Here is a 16751-nt window from a genome sequence, read left to right on the forward strand (position 1 = left end):
AAGTATGTCTTGCTGCAGTTGTACAGGGCCTTGGTGAGACCGCACCTTGAGTATTGTGTGCAGTTTTGGTCACCTTACCTGAGGAAGGACGTTCTTGCCATGGAGGGAGTGCAGCGAAGATTCACCAGGCTGATACCTGGGATGGCAGGAATGACGTACGAGGAGAGATTGTGTCAATTAGGCTTATACTCACTGGAGTTTAGAAGATTGAGAGGGGATCTCATCGAAACCTATAAAATTCTGTCAGGTCTGGACAGACTAGATGCAGAAAGGATGTTTCTGATGGCCGGGGAGTCCAGAACCAGGGGTCATAGTCTAAGGATAAGGGGTAAGCCATTTAGGACTGAAATGAGGAGGAATTTCTTCACCCAGAGAGTGGTGAACCTGTGGAACTCTCTGCCACAGAGGGCGGTGGAGGCCAGTTCATTAAATATATTCAAGAAAGAGTTGGATATATTTCTTGAGGGTAAAGGGATCAAGGGATATGGGGAGAAGGCAGGGACAGGGTACTGAATTTGGATGATCAGCCATGATCTCATTGAATGGCGGAGCAGGCTCGAATGGCCTACTCCTGCTCCTATCTTCTATGTTTCTATGTTTCTATGACTGTACTTCTGTAAATATCAAATATTAACCTTTTATAAACATAGTGTTATCAAAATACTACGCTGACAAAGTTACTATCATGCTACCAGACAAAGATACTCACAGATATTGCACCTGGCCTAACATATGAGATCAGATTACATTGGATTGCAAATCCCTCATGGAATTCTCCATTACTCAAGCCAGGTTCTTCCTGGAATTCTACTTCCTGGGTCAAACAAGAAGAAAGGTAGAAAGGTCAAAGGACCTCTGCTACATACAAACAATGCTAACACAATAACCACCACCAGAGGGTGCTATCTGCATGTAAAATGTCCGTAATGTCCATAAATCCAGAACAGTCACAATGCGGACAGGATGACTATAAAATGGGGATTGAATTAAGTCAGTACCTCCTCACAGCTCTTGACCTTATTGTGAAATAGTTTGGCCACAAGTTGAAATATCACAGTTAGTCTCTGGTTATTCTCACCTTCAAAACTATAAGCCCTAGAAACCGCACATGGCTGTGAGACAATATATAGATACACACCCAGGATTTCTACATTATTAAATATCTTTATTGTTCTCAAGTTTGGGGATAGCCATCTCCCTCACAGTTTGCCACGACTCTGTCAGCTCTCGTGATTCAGTTGTCACAGCGCTGCCGTCCAAGGAATGAATCAATAAACTGTTAATATCAACAACACAGTTTTACAGAAAAGTATAACGTATCTGACTTCAGGTGTTGCTCTGTGTATTTAACTAAATACTATCTTATATAACTTTACCAAGGTCATTTCCCGGTGTAAATCCGAACAGTAACTCGGTCCTCTCACTGTTCGGGGCTGTTCCTCCCACTGACACAGCTGAAATATTTCACACTTGTTGTCATGTTGCAGTGTGTGATGCTGAATTCTGAATTTCTGCTCCCAGACCCTGACTGTGAACTCAGATCCGTGTTTCTGTTTTATTTCAGGAGGCAGCTTCCCGGATAAGAAGGTATGACGTTCTCTCTACTGAAATGTTATTTAACCTGTTAAAGGAACAAACGGCGAGAATTCTAGAGTTGAATGTTTGATATTTTCAGAATCAGTGAAGAGAGAAATCTCCTTTCATTGGACAGCCGGAATCTGCCGCTGGGAATATTCAAAGGGCCCGGACAGTACATAGCGTGGAAAGAAATGATAGAGAGCATCAGCCCAGGTAAAGAGTTTTCATCACCCCTTTTTCAGACTTTGTAAAAGTCTCGTCGTGTGATCGCATCGAACAAATGAAATACAGCTACAGTATTTAGACAATTAGGAACAAAAACATCATGAAATAATCTCCACAAGGAGTTTGAAACTGGTTTGTGAAATCAGTGTTCCTGTCTCTGACCACACATCAGATCCAGGAGTGACGATGCTGTACAGAAGCAGTGTGTATTATTGGTGACACAGAACAATGTTCTCACCCTTCAGACTGACGGGTCACTCTGCAGCGTCTGAAAAATACCCAGACTGCTGGTCACAAAAAGGTTCAAGATACAATGGAATGGAATCCACGATTCCTCCTCCCCTGGCAGGAACTTGGCTCAGCGGCCTGTGCCCCCCCCTCCCTCCGCCTCCAAGGGCCTCCCCCACCTTCGAGAAGCACCGTCCCATCAAACCACCCCCCAACCTGTTCCCTCGAGGGGTCCTCCCCGCCCTCCTGGTGCACTGTCCTGCCCCTTTGGTTCCCTAACAATGCTTCGATGCCCCAGCCTGATGATTTATTTTTACAAAGTCTTTACAACACAGCAAGAGGCCATTCGGCCCAACAGGTCCATGTCGGTGTTTATGCTCCACACGAGCCTCCTCCCACCCCTCTTCATCACACTCCATCACCATATCCTTCTATTCCTTTCTCCCTCATGTATTTATCGAGCTTCCCCTAAATGCATCTGTGCGATTCACCTCAACCACTCTATGTGGGAGCGAGTTGCACATTCTCTCCACTCTCTGGGTAAAGAAGTTTCTCCTTAATCGCCTGTTACATTTATTAGTGAACATCTTAGATTTATGATCCCTTGTTTTGGTCTCGCCCACAAGTGGAAACATCTTCTCTACGTCTACCCAATCAAACTCTTTCATAATATTAAGTCCTCTATCAGGTCACCCCTCAGCTTTCCCAGCTCTAGAGAAAATGCCCCAGTCTGTTCAGTCTTTCCTGATAATTATAACCTCTCACCCTTGAATGATATCACCCTTGTAAATCTATTTTCACCTCCTCCAAAGCCTCTATATCCTTTTTATAATATGAAATCCAGTAAAGTTCACAATACTCTAAGTGAGGTCTAACCAAGTTTCTATACACGTTTAATATAACTTCCCTGATTTTCAGCCCTATCACTCTAGAAATGAACATCGGTGATCAGTTTGCCTTTTAATACCTTATTAACCTGCATCGCTACTTTTAGTGATTTGTGTATCTGTACCCCCAGATCCTTCGCTCCTCTACCCCATTTAGATTGTTATTTTCAACGAGTGTGTGAGCTCCTAATTCTTCCTACCAAAATTCACCACCTCACACTTATCTATATTGAAGTTAATTTGGGAATTACACGCCCCTTCTGCAAGTTCATTAACATCTTCTTGTATTTTGTCACAGTCCTCCTCTGCATTAATTAGACCCCCGCCCCCCAAATTTGGTGTCATCCACAATTGTACTTCTCATTCCAGAGTCCAAATCGTTTCTGTAATTGGTTAACAACAGTAGTTCCAGCATTGATCCTTGTGGAACACCACTTCCCACCTTTTGCCAGTCTGAGTCGCTACCCTTAACCCTTTCTCTGTTTTCTGTTTTGAACGAGATTGCTATCCATTCTGCTACTTATCCTCTGACTCCACATGTTCTGACCTTAATCACGAGTCTACTATGCGGTACCTTATCTAAGGAGTTTCGGAAATCCAAATATAGTCCATCTACTACATTACCCTTGTCTACTCTTCTGTTAGTTCTTCAAACAATTCAATAAAGTTGGTCAAGCATGGCCTTCCCTTTTGAAATCCATCCTGACAACTTTATCATATTTTCAGTTTCTAGATGTTTTTCAATTACATGTTTGAGTAAAGATTCCATGATCTGTCCTACCACCCACATTAAACTAACTGGCCTATAGTTCGTTGTACTTGTTCCATCTCCCTGTGTAAATACAGGAATCACATTAGCTGTCCACCAGTCCTCTGGCACTATAATGTTTCTATTATATTCAAGAAGGAGTTAGATATATTTCTTAAGGCTAAAGGGATCAAGGGATATGGGGAGAAAGCAGGGACAGGGTACTGAATTTGGATGATCAGCCTGATCTCATTGAATGGCGGAGCAGACTCAAGGGGCCGAATGGCCTACTCCTGCTCCTATCTTCTATGTTTCTATTCCCTTTTCTCATTATCTATATATATAAAAGGATTGATCTGTCTTGTCTGTCTGTCTGTCCTTCGGTGTGTTTGTCCGGCTATACACTCTAAAGTTATAGAGCATACCTACATGTGCGTCACATCAAAGGAAAGCTTACGATTCCGGAACGGTCATAAGCGTATTTACGTTTTGGCGAGACAAAAATTGCGCCTGCGGTATCCAAAAAACGTTCAAAATTCTGCTCATTAGCATCTCATTATCCGCTCATTAGCAATAGAGTGACGTCGAGGTCGACCAATCGTACGGTCGAGCGACCCGACGGTCGACCAATCGCTGCGTGGCGGGGGCGGGTTCCTGGCGCGTGCGGGCGGGCCCTCTTAGAATCGAGTGACGGGACGATTGACCAATCCTACGCTTCGGTGACCTGATGGTCACCTGCGTGTGTGGGCAGGCCTTATCGTTCTGAATCGAGGTGAGTCACCGCCATCTTGATTCCAAACTTTTCATTTCTTTTTCCCGCTTTCTGCGTCTTTAAAAAAAAAGTTGCTTTTAAAACACATTTTTAAAAAAAAAGTTAATTACTTTCTAAATCTTTTATCTAATCTCATTAATTTTCCTACCTTTCCCCGGTTTTGCAGGTGGGCCTCGAAGCCTGGGCGTCTGTTGCCAGCCATGCTGGATCCTAGGCAATTGTTTTGTGGCAAGCTCCTCCCACACCTCACCCCCCACCCCCCCCGCTGGGCCCGATTCCGAACCAGCGGCCAGCCATCTTGGTAAAGGCTGGCTGGGCTCCATGCAAGCTCCTCGCGCTGCACGGCGCACGCGCACCTCCACACAGAGTGCGGCCAGAGGGAAGCGAGCAGGTTAGCTGGGGGCGGTGGGGGGGCGGGGCTCAGGAGGGGAGGGTGAGCGGGAGAGGAGAGGGTTACCCCAGCAACTGGGCTCGCCAGCCGCAATCGGCCATCTCAAGCCGCTCAGGCCCAGGCCCGGTCCCGGAGATCAGCAGGCGGATAGGGGAAGAGGGTTACCAAGGCAACCGGGCCCGGCCAGCCGCAATCGGCCGTCTCAAGCCGCCTCAGTCCCGGTCTCGGGAGGGCAGGGCTCGGGCTGAGCGGGGCGCTGCGCTCGGCATGTCAGTGCATGGGGCGGCACGGAGCTCAGTGGAGCCATCGCCGGCAGAGGGGAGAGGGTCTGCTGGCTCCCCCCTCCCTTTCTCCCCTCCTCCTTCCCACACCTCCCCTCCCCTCCCCCCTCGCCCCCCTCTCCCCCTCCCCTCCCCTCCTCTCCCCCTCCCCTCCACCTCCCCCCCACCTCCCCCCTCTCCCCCTCCCCTCCTCTCCCTCCCCTCCCCTCCCCCTCCCCTCCTCCGCCCCCCCTCTCCCTCCCCCTCCCCCTCCGCTACCCCCCGCTCCCCTCCCCCCCACCCCCTATCCCCCTCCCCTTTCCCCCTGCCCCCTATCCCCCTCCGCTCCCCCCTATCCCCCTCCCCTCCCCCCTCACCCCCCTCTCCTCACCTCTCTCTCCCCCTCCCCTCCCCCCTCTCCCTCCCCTCTCCCCCTCCCCCTCCCTCCCCCCCACTCCCCCCCTCCACTTCCCTCCCCTTTCCCCCCTCCCCTCCCCCTCCCCTTATCTCCCCCCCGCTCCCCTTCCCCTCCTCTCCCCCCACTCCCCTCTTCCCCCTCCCCTCCCCACCGCTCCCCCTCCCCCTCTCCCCCCTCCCACCCCCCCACCCCCCCTCCCCTTTCCCCCCCTTCCGCCCAGTCGCTCTCTCTCTTCCACCCAGTCGCTCTCTCTCTTCCCCCCAGTCGCTCTCTCTCTTCCCCCCAGTCGCTCTCTCTCTTCCCCCCAGTCGCTCGCTCTCTTCCCCCCAGTCGCTCTCTCTCTTCCCCCAGTCGCTCTCTCTCTTCCCCCCGTCGCTCTCTCTCTTCCCCCCAGTCGCTCTCTCTTCCCCCCAGTCGCTCTCTCTCTTCCCCCCAGTCTCTCTCTCTTCCCCCCAGTCGCTCTCTCTTCCCCCCCAGTCGCTCTCTCTTCCCCCCAGTCGCTCTCTTCCCCCCAGTCGCTCTCTCTCATCCACCCAGTCACTCTCTCTCTTCCCCCCAGTCGCTCTCTCTCTTCTCCCCAGTCGCTCTCTCTCTTCCCCCCAGTCGCTCTCTCTTCCCCCCGTCGCCCTCTCTCTTCCCCCCAGTCGCTCTCTCTCTTCCCCCCAGTCATTGGCTCTCTTCCCCACAGTCGCTCTCTCTCTTCCCCCCAGTCGCTCTCTCTCTTCCCCCGAGTCACTCTCTCTTCCCCCAGTCGCTCTCTCTTCCCCCAGTCGCTCTCTCTCTTCCCCAGTCGCTCTCTCTCTTCCCCCAGTCGCTCTCTCTCTTCCCCGTCACTCTCTCTATTCCCCCCAGTCGCTCTCTCTCTTCCCCCCAGTCGCTCTCGCTCTTCCCCCCGCCGCTCTCTTCCCCCCAGTCGCTCTCTCTCTTCCCCCCAGTCGCTCTCTCTTCCCCCCGTCGCTCTCTCTCTTCCCCCCGTCGCTCTCTCTCTTCCCCCCAGTCGCTCTCTCTCTTCCCCCCAGTCTCTCTCTCTCTTTCCCCCAGTCGCTCTCTCTCTTCCCCCCAGTCGCTCTCTCTCTTCCCCCCCAGTCGCTCTCTCTCTTCCCCTCCAGTCGCTCTCTCTCTTCCCCCCAGTCGCTCTCTCTCTTCCCCCCAGTCGCGCTCTCTCTTCCCCCAGTCGCGCTCTCTCTTCCCCCAGTCGCGCTCTCTCTTCCCCCAGTCGCTCTCTCTCTTCCCCCCAGTCGCTCTCTCTCTTCCCCCCAGTCGCTCTCTCTCTTCCCCCAGTCGCTCTCTCTCTTCCCCCCAGTCGCTCTCTCTCTTCCCCCCAGTCGCTCTCTCTCTTCCCCCCAGTTGCTCTCTCTCTTCCGCCCAGTCGCTCTCTCTCCTCCCCCCCAGTCGCTCTCTCTCTTCCCCCCAGTCGCTCTCTCTCTTCCCCCCAGTCGCTCTCTCTCTTCCCCCCAGTCGCTCTCTCTCTTCCCCCAGTCGCTCTCTCTCTTCCCCCCAGTCGCTCTCTCTCTTCCCCCCAGTCGCTCTCTCTCTTCCCCCCAGTCGCTCTCTCTCTTCCCCCCAGTCGCTCTCTCTCTTCCCCCCAGTCGCTCTCTCTCTTCCCCCAGTCGCTCTCTCTCTTCCCCCAGTCGCTCTCTCTCTTCCCCCCAGTCGCTCTCTCTCTTCCCCCCAGTCGCTCTCTCTCTTCCCCCCCAGTCGCTCTCTCTCTTCCCCCCCAGTCGCTCTCTCTCTTCCCCCCCAGTCGCTCCCTCTCTTCCCCCCCAGTCGCTCTCTCTCTTCCCCCCCAGTCGCTCTCTCTCTTCCCCCCATCGCTCTCTCTCTTCCCCCCCAGTCGCTCTCTCTCTTCCCCCCCCCCCCAGTCGCTCTCTCTCTTCCCCCCCCAGTCGCTCTCTCTCTCTCTTCCAACAACAACATGCCCTCGAAAAAGCCTCGGCACCGCCAGGCACGCCAGCTAGTATTTATCTATACATGTAATGGTGCCATATTTTTGCTAATTTATTTTAATGCATGTCGGTGCAATCCATCCAAACCAGGGCTTTTATCCTGTCTACGTTTGATTAGTTTATCAATTAACACCCCATTTCTACCTTAAATGACCTCACATCTTGTTTGATCTTTTTCTAATGCCATGTTCACCTTGCCAGTCGTGCTGATAAATACTGAGGCGAAGTAATTATTCAATAATATGCAGCAGGGCGGAGGATTTAAAGAGGAAAGTCGCTCAGAGTTTGATTAACTCAGAGCAAGAAACTAAGGGGGGAATTTTTCGGGGGGTCAGCGGGCTCGTTGGGTGCTGGGTCAGTCGGGATCCCTCTGTCAGCCCGCCGCCACATTAACAGAAACTTCACACGAACGTTGGCTAAATACACAAGTGCCTACCCTTGTGTGTAGTCAGTTGGTATGATTGGACTAGAATGAGGGTGAGTGTGAGGGGTGGCTAGTGAGATGGGGAAGTGATAATGTAGATAGAGAGGGATGGGTGGAGGTGCAAGCTGTGAGTAAGGATGTGCAGAATAGGGTAGGGAAGGCAGAGTTTTGGAGATGTGATGAGTGGCACAGCATGAGAGGTTGAGTTTTGCTTGGCAGTAACGTCTCGTGATCTACTGAGATCATTGAAAGTTTTGTGTCACTGCAGCCTGGTCCTCCTGACAACACCCCTGCTTGTGTCCTCCTGTGGAAGGTGCAACCAGGCTGCATTGGTCTCCTGGGAGGTCTCTTCTGCCCATTGGAAGGGAAGAGAACGTCCCTGTTTGCAGTGACTCCCTCCATACGCATACGGAAGGAGTCATAGGAGAACCTGGGTGTAGCCGTGCAACTCTGTGCAAAGCTTGTCAGTGTTTGCAGCACCTCAATGCTGTAGAACACTGATAACTCAACTGTCAGTATCAATTTGCGCATGGTCCCTTTAAGGAAACTGGCTGATGATGCGTCATCATAGACGTCATCAGATCCGCTTTCTTCAATTGGCGGCAAACGTGCTGGGCGGGACTTAACACACCCAATCAGAGGGAAATCATTCCACACAGCGGACTGGAGCCAGCCGTGGTGTCGGGACCCGCCATCAACTCAGCCCATCACGGACACGTCGAGGAAGGGGAAATCGCGGCCGAAATCACTGACTGTGTTATTTTAACTTTCCCCCAGCTCCAGCCTCTCTGACTCTGGATCCGAACACAGCGAATCCCTGGCTCATCCTGTCTGAGGACCGGACCAGAGTGAGACTCAGAAACAAACGGCAGCCAGTCCCTGACACCCCGGAGAGGTTTGATCACTGGGCCTGTGTCCTGGGATCGGAGGGATTCACATCAGGGAGACACTACTGGGAGGTGGAGATGGGGAACAAGACTGAGTGGAGTGTGGGAGTGGCCCGAGAATCTGCCGGGAGGAAAGGGGGAATCAGACTGAGCCCTGAGACCGGATACTGGATTGTGGGGCTGTTACCCGGAAGAGGCTATCTTACCGGCACCTCCCCAATGACCCCCCTCAGCCCGAGTATGGATCCCCGGAAGATCGGGGTGTACCTGGACTATGAGGGCGGACAGGTGTCATTTTACAATGCGGACAACATGTCCCATCTCCACACTTTCACCCACACTTTCACTGAGAGAATCTTTCCCTTCTTCAGTCCAGGAGGGAATGTCGGAGGGAAAAACTCCGCCCCACTGACAATCTGCGGGGTTAAAGGTCACTAACAGTAATGGGTCTGTTTCCACCATTTTGCCTCCAATTTCAGTTTCTCATTCCATTTCCTCCCGGGTGTTTCTGTGTAATAAACATTTCCAATTGTAACTCAGTTTGTAATCAGTGTTTGACTGGAACCCCAGCAGGGCCGGGGTCACTGAATAACCCTCCCACCCTCACCCTGCAACTTATCATCCCCGCCCAACCTGGACTGGAATAGAGTCTCTGCCCCTCCAGAGACCACAGCCTGGAATTCCTGGGGAGATATTACCCGATCAACAGTTAACTTCATTTCCTGGGACCTTCCTTTGGCTGCGATTTTAGCCGAGCCACTGACCTGAAATTCCTGGTCCCCCAGGCAATGCCGGAGTTACGCTCCAGCCGCACCGAGCGAGTCTGGAACAGCCACTGATTCAAAGCCCCCAAAATAGACTCTACCTTCCTTTCACCCCACCCCCTGTGCTATTGCTGCCCTCTCTGGCCTGGGCACCACGCATGGTCCCTGCCTACATGTGACCCTTGCTGTATCCCCTCTGCTGTAATAATGTTGTGTATTAACCACCAACTGCCCACATGGCTGAAACTGGATGATAATCTTGTGTAGAATTTGATGATAATAAAATGTGAAAGAATGTGTCCTGGTATTTGGAACGCTTGTTCAGAATGAAAGAGTACAGAATGTTCTGACCACTTGCTGATCGTGTTTGAAGTAATATCTTGATCTTAAGAAGATGACAGTGGATTTGCTCAGGAACACAGATGTACAAACAACCCCCTCAATAAGCAGGCGTCGCGGGAATGTCTGCAGAAAGAACTGCTTCAGTCAGGAAAACTACTCTTTCTGAGATGTGATTTTCATCAGAGGAATCTTACACACGGCGGGGCATTGAGAGAAGGAAGAGGTGCGGGAAAACCGAAAACACGGTAAACAACGGGCTGCACACTGAAGGAACAGCAAGTAGTAAGAAAGACTTACATTTAATTGCCTCAGGACGTCCCAAAGAGCTTTACAGTCAATGAAGTACGTTTTGAAGTGTAGTAACTGCTGCAATGCAGGAACCCCAGCAGACAATTTCCCACAAACAGCAATGATCAGATAATCAGTTTTTCAGTGATGTTGATTGAGGGATAAATATTGGCCCAGGACACCGGGGATAACTCCCCTGCTCTACTTCAATGTACTGCCCTGGGATATTTTACGTCCACCTGAGAGGGCAGACGGAGCCTCGGTTTTGTGTCTCACCTGAAAGACGGCACCTCTGACAGTGCTGCACTCCCTCAGTACTGCCACTGGGAGTGTCGACCTGGATTAAGTGTTCCAGTCTCATGGACTGTGTAGTGTATGTACCCGTCTACCCTTAAGGAAATTATTGTATGTAACCGTTCACCTTTAAGGGAACTACTTTAAGTGTGGCACTACTTGTTTGGCTTCTGTATACTGTAATACTGACAGTGACCACACCAGTATATAAGTGTTGTGACAGGATAACTGGGGCAGATTCGCCCGGACCTTCGAATAGTAAAGACCTGTTTGTTTGTTACTCCTGAAGTCTGTGTATTTATTAACTGCACAACCCACAGACTTTACAGTGGCGACGAGTCCGATCGTACCCTGCGGCAAGATTACCAAAGCAAGAAGAGCGTCGAAGAGAGGCAACCGCCCTCGTCGTGCTGCTGGAAGAAAACACGAGGCTGCAGCAGGAGAAAGGTGGAAGACTTTAGCAACAAAAGCTTCCGTCTGCAACAGGCACTGACTACCCTTCTACCATGGTGCGGAGTGAGCCGATCAGCAGGGAACAAGGCGGCCGAAGAGACTGTGAGTAGGGGAAGGTGTAGAGAATATCCGGAGGATAAGGGCAGAGCACTCGACCTCGGTCGAGGGGGAGCTGAGCCAGTCAAAAGTCAGGTCCAACGGTGTCGGGTGACAGCCGGACCGCGATCGGCGGGAAAAATCCGGGCAGCGACCGCAGCCACGAAGCGCTGAGCCTGCGAGTAGGCGCGGGAAGAGAAACCCAGCCGCAGCCGGGGAGGGAAACACCGGTCTGCGAGAGGGCTGGGGAGGCGAACGGGAACCGTGCGGGTGAGAGCCGGGGGCGGAGAGAGAGACTGCGAGGAGCCAGTCCAGCGGCTGAGCTGTTCTCCACCAACGGGGTACTCAGAGCCGGCAAAACCGAACGTGCGGGAGTGGGAGAGAGACACAGCCGAAAACGGGGTGAGAGACTGCGCGAGAGCCAGTCCAGCGGCTGAACTGTCCTCCGTTAACGGGGTGTACCCAGCGCCGGTAGAGCCGTGCGGGCGGGAGGAGAAGACAGAGCCGAGTAGGGGGAGCTGTGCGAGAGCCAGCCCAGTGGCTGAACCTGTCCGCTGCGGGGAAAACGTACCCCTTCCACCAGGAAGAAACGCGGGAAGCCGCCATTAGGCGGAGGAGCTGACAGAAGCGGGAAACCGCCATTGAAGTGGGCGGGGAGAGAAAGGAAGAGCGGGAAACCGCCAAATTCGCGGGAAAAGCCGCCATCTTAGAAAAAAAAAAATACATAAGAATTTAAAGAAATATTTGTGTTGTACCCAAAGAAAGGAAGATGCCTAAGCGTGGGGACAGCAACGATTTTAACTCCGAAGTAGAAGACTGGCCCACGTACGTGGAACGTATTGAGATACATTGTAAGGCTAACAAAATAGCTAAGGAGGAAAAAGCTGTAACCTTACTTAACATGATGGGTGCGAAAACATTCGGGTTGTTGAAACATCTTCTCTCTCCAGCTAAACCGGCGGATCAGACTTTCGAGGATATAGTAGCGGTGCTGAAGGATCACTTGAACCCCACACCGTTGAAGCTGGCTGAACGATTCAGATTCTATGCGAGAACGCAGAAGAAAGACGAAAGCAACGCGGAATACTTGGTCGAACTGCGGAGGCTAGCGAAACACTGCCAGTTCGGAGGGAATCTGACAGAGGCACTGCGAGACAAGTTCGTATGTGGATTATCCAAAGAAGGGACGCAAAAGCGACTACTGGAAGAGAACAACCTCACACTTGACAGGGCTGTCCTTATAGCCGCATCATACGAAGCCGCAGCAAAAGGAACGGCGGTAATACAGCGGAAGACGGTGGCACTAGGGGTGGACCACATCACCTCGAGGACTACGAAATGCTATCGTTGTGGGAAGACAACACACGACCAGAAGCGTTGCTGGGGTAAAAACCAAGAATGCCGGAAATGTGGCAAGATCGGGCACATAGCTAAAGTGTGCCGGTCAGGAACGACGTACAACAATGACGAGTCCTCACAAAAATGGTACAGAAAGGTACAAGAGGCGACTAGGAAGAGTCTGAAGATACAGAAGTCGGACTCACACTCCAAACACAAAGGACTGGACAGTCTGAGAATCCACAACGTGAGCAATGAAGCCGACCGACAAACTATTTGGATAACGTTACAGATTGAGAGGGTCCAAGTAAAAATGGAAGAAGACACCAGATCGGCGTTGACTGTCATGAATAAGCATGACTATAAAAAGTTTTTCAAGCATATTCCACTACGGAATACGGATCTAGTGCTGCAGACATACACGGGGCACAAAGTATTCCCCATCGGAAAACTAGAGGTTAAGGTGAGATACCAGGATAAAGTTCACCACCGGTTAGATCTGTATGTGTTGCCTGAGGGAGGTCCACCACTTCTGGGACGAGAGTGGATCCGAAAAATAAAGATGGACTGGCATGCACTAAACACCATGACGGTGGAGTCCGATAAAGAGGATGTCAAACCTGAACGGTTGTCCAGAATATTAGACGAAGCTAAAGAGGTATTCCAGCAAGGACTGGGAACGCTGCGAGGTATTAAAGCAAAGGTCAAGATTGCAGAACATGCAAGCCCAAAGTTTTTTAAGGCCAGATCGGTACCGTACGCAATACGACCAGCAGTAGAGGCAGAACTAGAAGAACTTGAACGATCAGGGGTTCTGTCAAAAGTAGACTGGAGTGAGTGGGCCACGCCCATTGTTCCCGTCATGAAATCCTCACCAAGTAATAAGCCGGGGGACCGGGGAAGGTCCGTATCTGCGGAGATTTCAAGATCACAGTGAATCCGGTACTTCACACGGTACAATACCCGCTTCCGCGGATTGAAGATATTTTTGCTTCATTGGCTGGAGGGAAGCACTTCACGAAGATAGACTTGGCTCAGGCATATTTACAGATGGAGGTTGAGGAAGAGTCACGCCAATACCTCACCATCAACACTCACAGAGGCTTGTATCGCTATAATAGACTGGTCTTTGGAGTAGCTTCGGCGCCAGCAATTTGGCAGAGGGCCATGGAACAGGTGTTACAAGGAATTCCAAGCACGCAGTGCTACTTAGATGATATTCTAATCACGGGAAAAGATGAGGAAGAACACCTCACGAATTTGAAACTGGTACTCACCAGGTTGAAGGAGTATGGCCTTCGGGTTAATCGCAAGAAGTGTGAGTTTTTCCAAAAACGGATCTCATACTGCGGTCATGTCATTGACCGAGAGGGACTACATAAGTCACCGGAAAAGATAGAAGCGGTCGTGAAGGCCCCCGCTCCAGGAAACGTGTCACAGCTAAGGTCATTCTTGGGGTTGATTAATTATTATCACAAGTTTCTGCCAAATTTATCTACGGTGCTGCATTCGCTAAATGAGCTGTTGCGGAAAGAAACACCATGGAGGTGGAGTGAAGAATGCAAAAAGGCTTTTCGCAGGAGCAAGGAGTTGATTACCTCTGAAGAAGTGTTGGCTCATTTCAACCCAGCATTACCCCTTCGGCTAGCTTGTGATGCTTCCCCGTACGGAATTGGGGCAGTACTTTCGCACAGACTACCAAATGGCTCGGAAAGGCCGGTGGCATTCGCGTCCCGATCATTGACACCAGCGGAACGAAATTACGCCCAGATAGATAGGGAGGCCCTCAGTCTTGTGTGGGGCGTGAAGAAATTCAACCATTACCTGCAGTGTAAGAAGTTCACATTGCTGACAGACCACCAGCCGTTGGTGTCCATATTCAACCCAAATAAGGCCGTTTCCACCATGACAGCACAAAGGTTACAAAGGTGGTCCGTGTTACTTGGGGCACACCAGTATGATATTGAATACAAACGGTCCAAACAGCATGGAAACGCTGATGGGCTATCACGCTTGCCATTGCCGATGGTAGAAGAAGCGAGGACAGTGGACCCAGTAGAGTTGTTCCACTCATCAATAGTGGAGTGTCTGCCGATAACAAACTCAATGATTGAGAATGAGACAAGGAATGACCCGACTCTTTCACGAGTCTATGATTTAACGGTGGAGGGATGGCCAGCACAGTGCGAACCAACACTGCAAGCATTTGCACAGAGGAAAGAACAACTGTCAGTGTGTCGAGGAACCCTGATGTGTGGGTCTAGAGTGGTGATTCCACCCAAACTCCAAAAGAGGGTACTCAAGGAGCTGCACGAAGGACACCTGGGTGGCGTAAAGATGAAGAATCTAGCAAGGGCGTTTGTGTGGTGGCCAGGCATCGATGGGGACATAGAGGAGATCACGAAGAATTGCCTAGGATGTCAGAGGGTTCAGAATGCGCCACCACAGGCTCCTCTGCACCCATGGGAGTGGCCCTCATCTCCCTGGCAAAGAGTACACATCGACTTTGCTGGTCCATTTATGGACTCGATGTTCCTAATAGCGGTAGATGCCCACTCCAAGTGGCCAGAAGTAATTAAGATGACCACCACCACGACGGAAAAAACCATCACGGTGTTAAGGACTATGTTTGCTCGGAATGGCCTGCCAGAACAGATCTGTTCTGACAATGGACCGCAATTTGTATCTGAGGAATTTAAGAAATTCTTAAAGAGCAATGGAGTTAAACATTACACGTCAGCCCCATACCATCCCGCCTCCAATGGATTGGCTGAAAGGTTTGTCCAGACCTTCAAGAAGGCCGTAAAGGCCATGAGTAATGAAGACATAAGTTTACAGCATAAGGTGGATAGTTTTTTGTTGGCATACCGAAATGCAACCCATGCGGTCACAAATCAAACTCCCGCGATGATGTTTTGTAATAGACGCCTACGATGTCGGCTGGATTTACTCAAACCAAACGTCAGAAGGGACGTAGAGAACCGGCAATTCCAGGGCATGAACGAAAGGGCCACTAGATCCTTCCAGACCGGTCAACGAGTTTTGGCCCGGGACTATCGTACTGAGAAATGGCAGCCTGGAACGATTGGAAAAAGGCTAGGCCCGTTGATGTACACTGTGGACATTGGAGACAATATAATAAGGCGCCATGTTGACCAGATCATAGGGTCCGCCACAAATGGGCCCCCGACTTCACCACCTTACCCGGATAAGGTTGAGACTGAGTTACCCAGAACACCTACGTCCGATCTGGTAGTTCTGGAGTCAGAGGAACCTGACACTGTGCTTCAAGCCGATTCAACTTTACCAGAAACACCTACTAGCCCGCTTGGAATGACGACACCACTGCGGCGTTACCCGGACAGAATCCGGAAACCTCCCGAAAGACTGAATCTATGAACTGTCTTAAATAAATCTGTATATATATATGTGATAATGTATGTCCACTATGGACTCAGTATGTTGAAAGCTAAAAAGGGAGGATTGTAGTGTATGTACCCGTCTACCCTTAAGGAAATTATTGTATGTAACCATTCACCTTTAAGGGAACTACTTTAAGTGTGGCACTACTTGTTTGGCTTCTGTATACTGTAATACCGACAGTGACCACACCAGTATATAAGTGTTGTGACAGGATAACTGGGGCAGATTCGCCCGGACCTTCGAATAGTAAAGACCTGTTTGTTGTTATTTCTGAAGTCTGTGTATTTATTAACTGCACAACCCACAGACTTTACAGACTGGGGACTTGAACCCACAACTTTCTGACTGAGAGGCGAGAGTGTTAGCACTGCGCCACGGCTGACAGCTGTTGTGTACGACCCTTTAATACAACAATTAATTAGCAGTCTCATTGGTATTAAAGGCGAATATAAGAGAATTGTAAAGCAGATTATATTGTAGAATCTTAATAAAAAAGAGTTTTCATCGGCCCTTTATCCTCCAGGGTGTTTCTGTGTAATAAACATTTCCAATTACAACACCGTTTCCATTCAGTGTTTGACTGTATCTCCAGCAGGGCTGGGCCAATCTCCACTCAGACTATTAACGGACAACAGCCTGAAATTCCTGTCGCCATATTACTGGGAAAACATGCAGCTTTTTGCGGTGACATTTCTTTGTTGCTATTCACGATTCACTGTTCACCGATTGAAAATGAACGGATTGGCGCCTTTGTTAAATGTGGCTTCGGGACGCCCTGAGGTGGTGAACGGCGCTAATTAACTGCAAGTCCTTTCTATTCCCAGCTCTTAATTCACAGGTAACGAAGGTAACTCTCGAGGGAAGGACATATGATGGAGACTGTTCGGCCCGTCTAGTGGATGCTTCCAAAGAAACTCACAGTCCCTCCACCAGAACCTTCAGCTGCCTCTCGAATGATCGCACTTTTCCCCTGGACTGATCGGCCCCGA

At 50.7% G+C, this 16751-nt stretch overlaps 1 protein-coding gene across 1 annotated transcript in view; it reads left to right on the top strand.

The window, feature by feature from the left end:
• LOC147096448 (nuclear factor 7, brain-like) overlaps positions 1-10732 on the top strand; it is a 34840-nt gene extending 24108 nt beyond the window's left edge. The window contains exons 4-6 of the mRNA XM_085975246.1: positions 1565-1587; positions 1676-1791; positions 8655-10732. Of these exons, the coding sequence (XP_085831372.1) occupies positions 1565-1587; positions 1676-1791; positions 8655-9202 (687 nt within the window). The 3' untranslated portion in view covers positions 9203-10732. The remainder of the gene's footprint in view (positions 1-1564; positions 1588-1675; positions 1792-8654) is intronic.
• Positions 10733-16751: the final 6019 nt, after the last annotated feature.

Source organism: Somniosus microcephalus, unplaced genomic scaffold (genome assembly GCF_052327205.1).
Source record: "Somniosus microcephalus isolate GS21.2 unplaced genomic scaffold, FLI_Smic_1.0 unresolved_chr1, whole genome shotgun sequence".
NCBI lineage: Eukaryota > Metazoa > Chordata > Chondrichthyes > Squaliformes > Somniosidae > Somniosus > Somniosus microcephalus.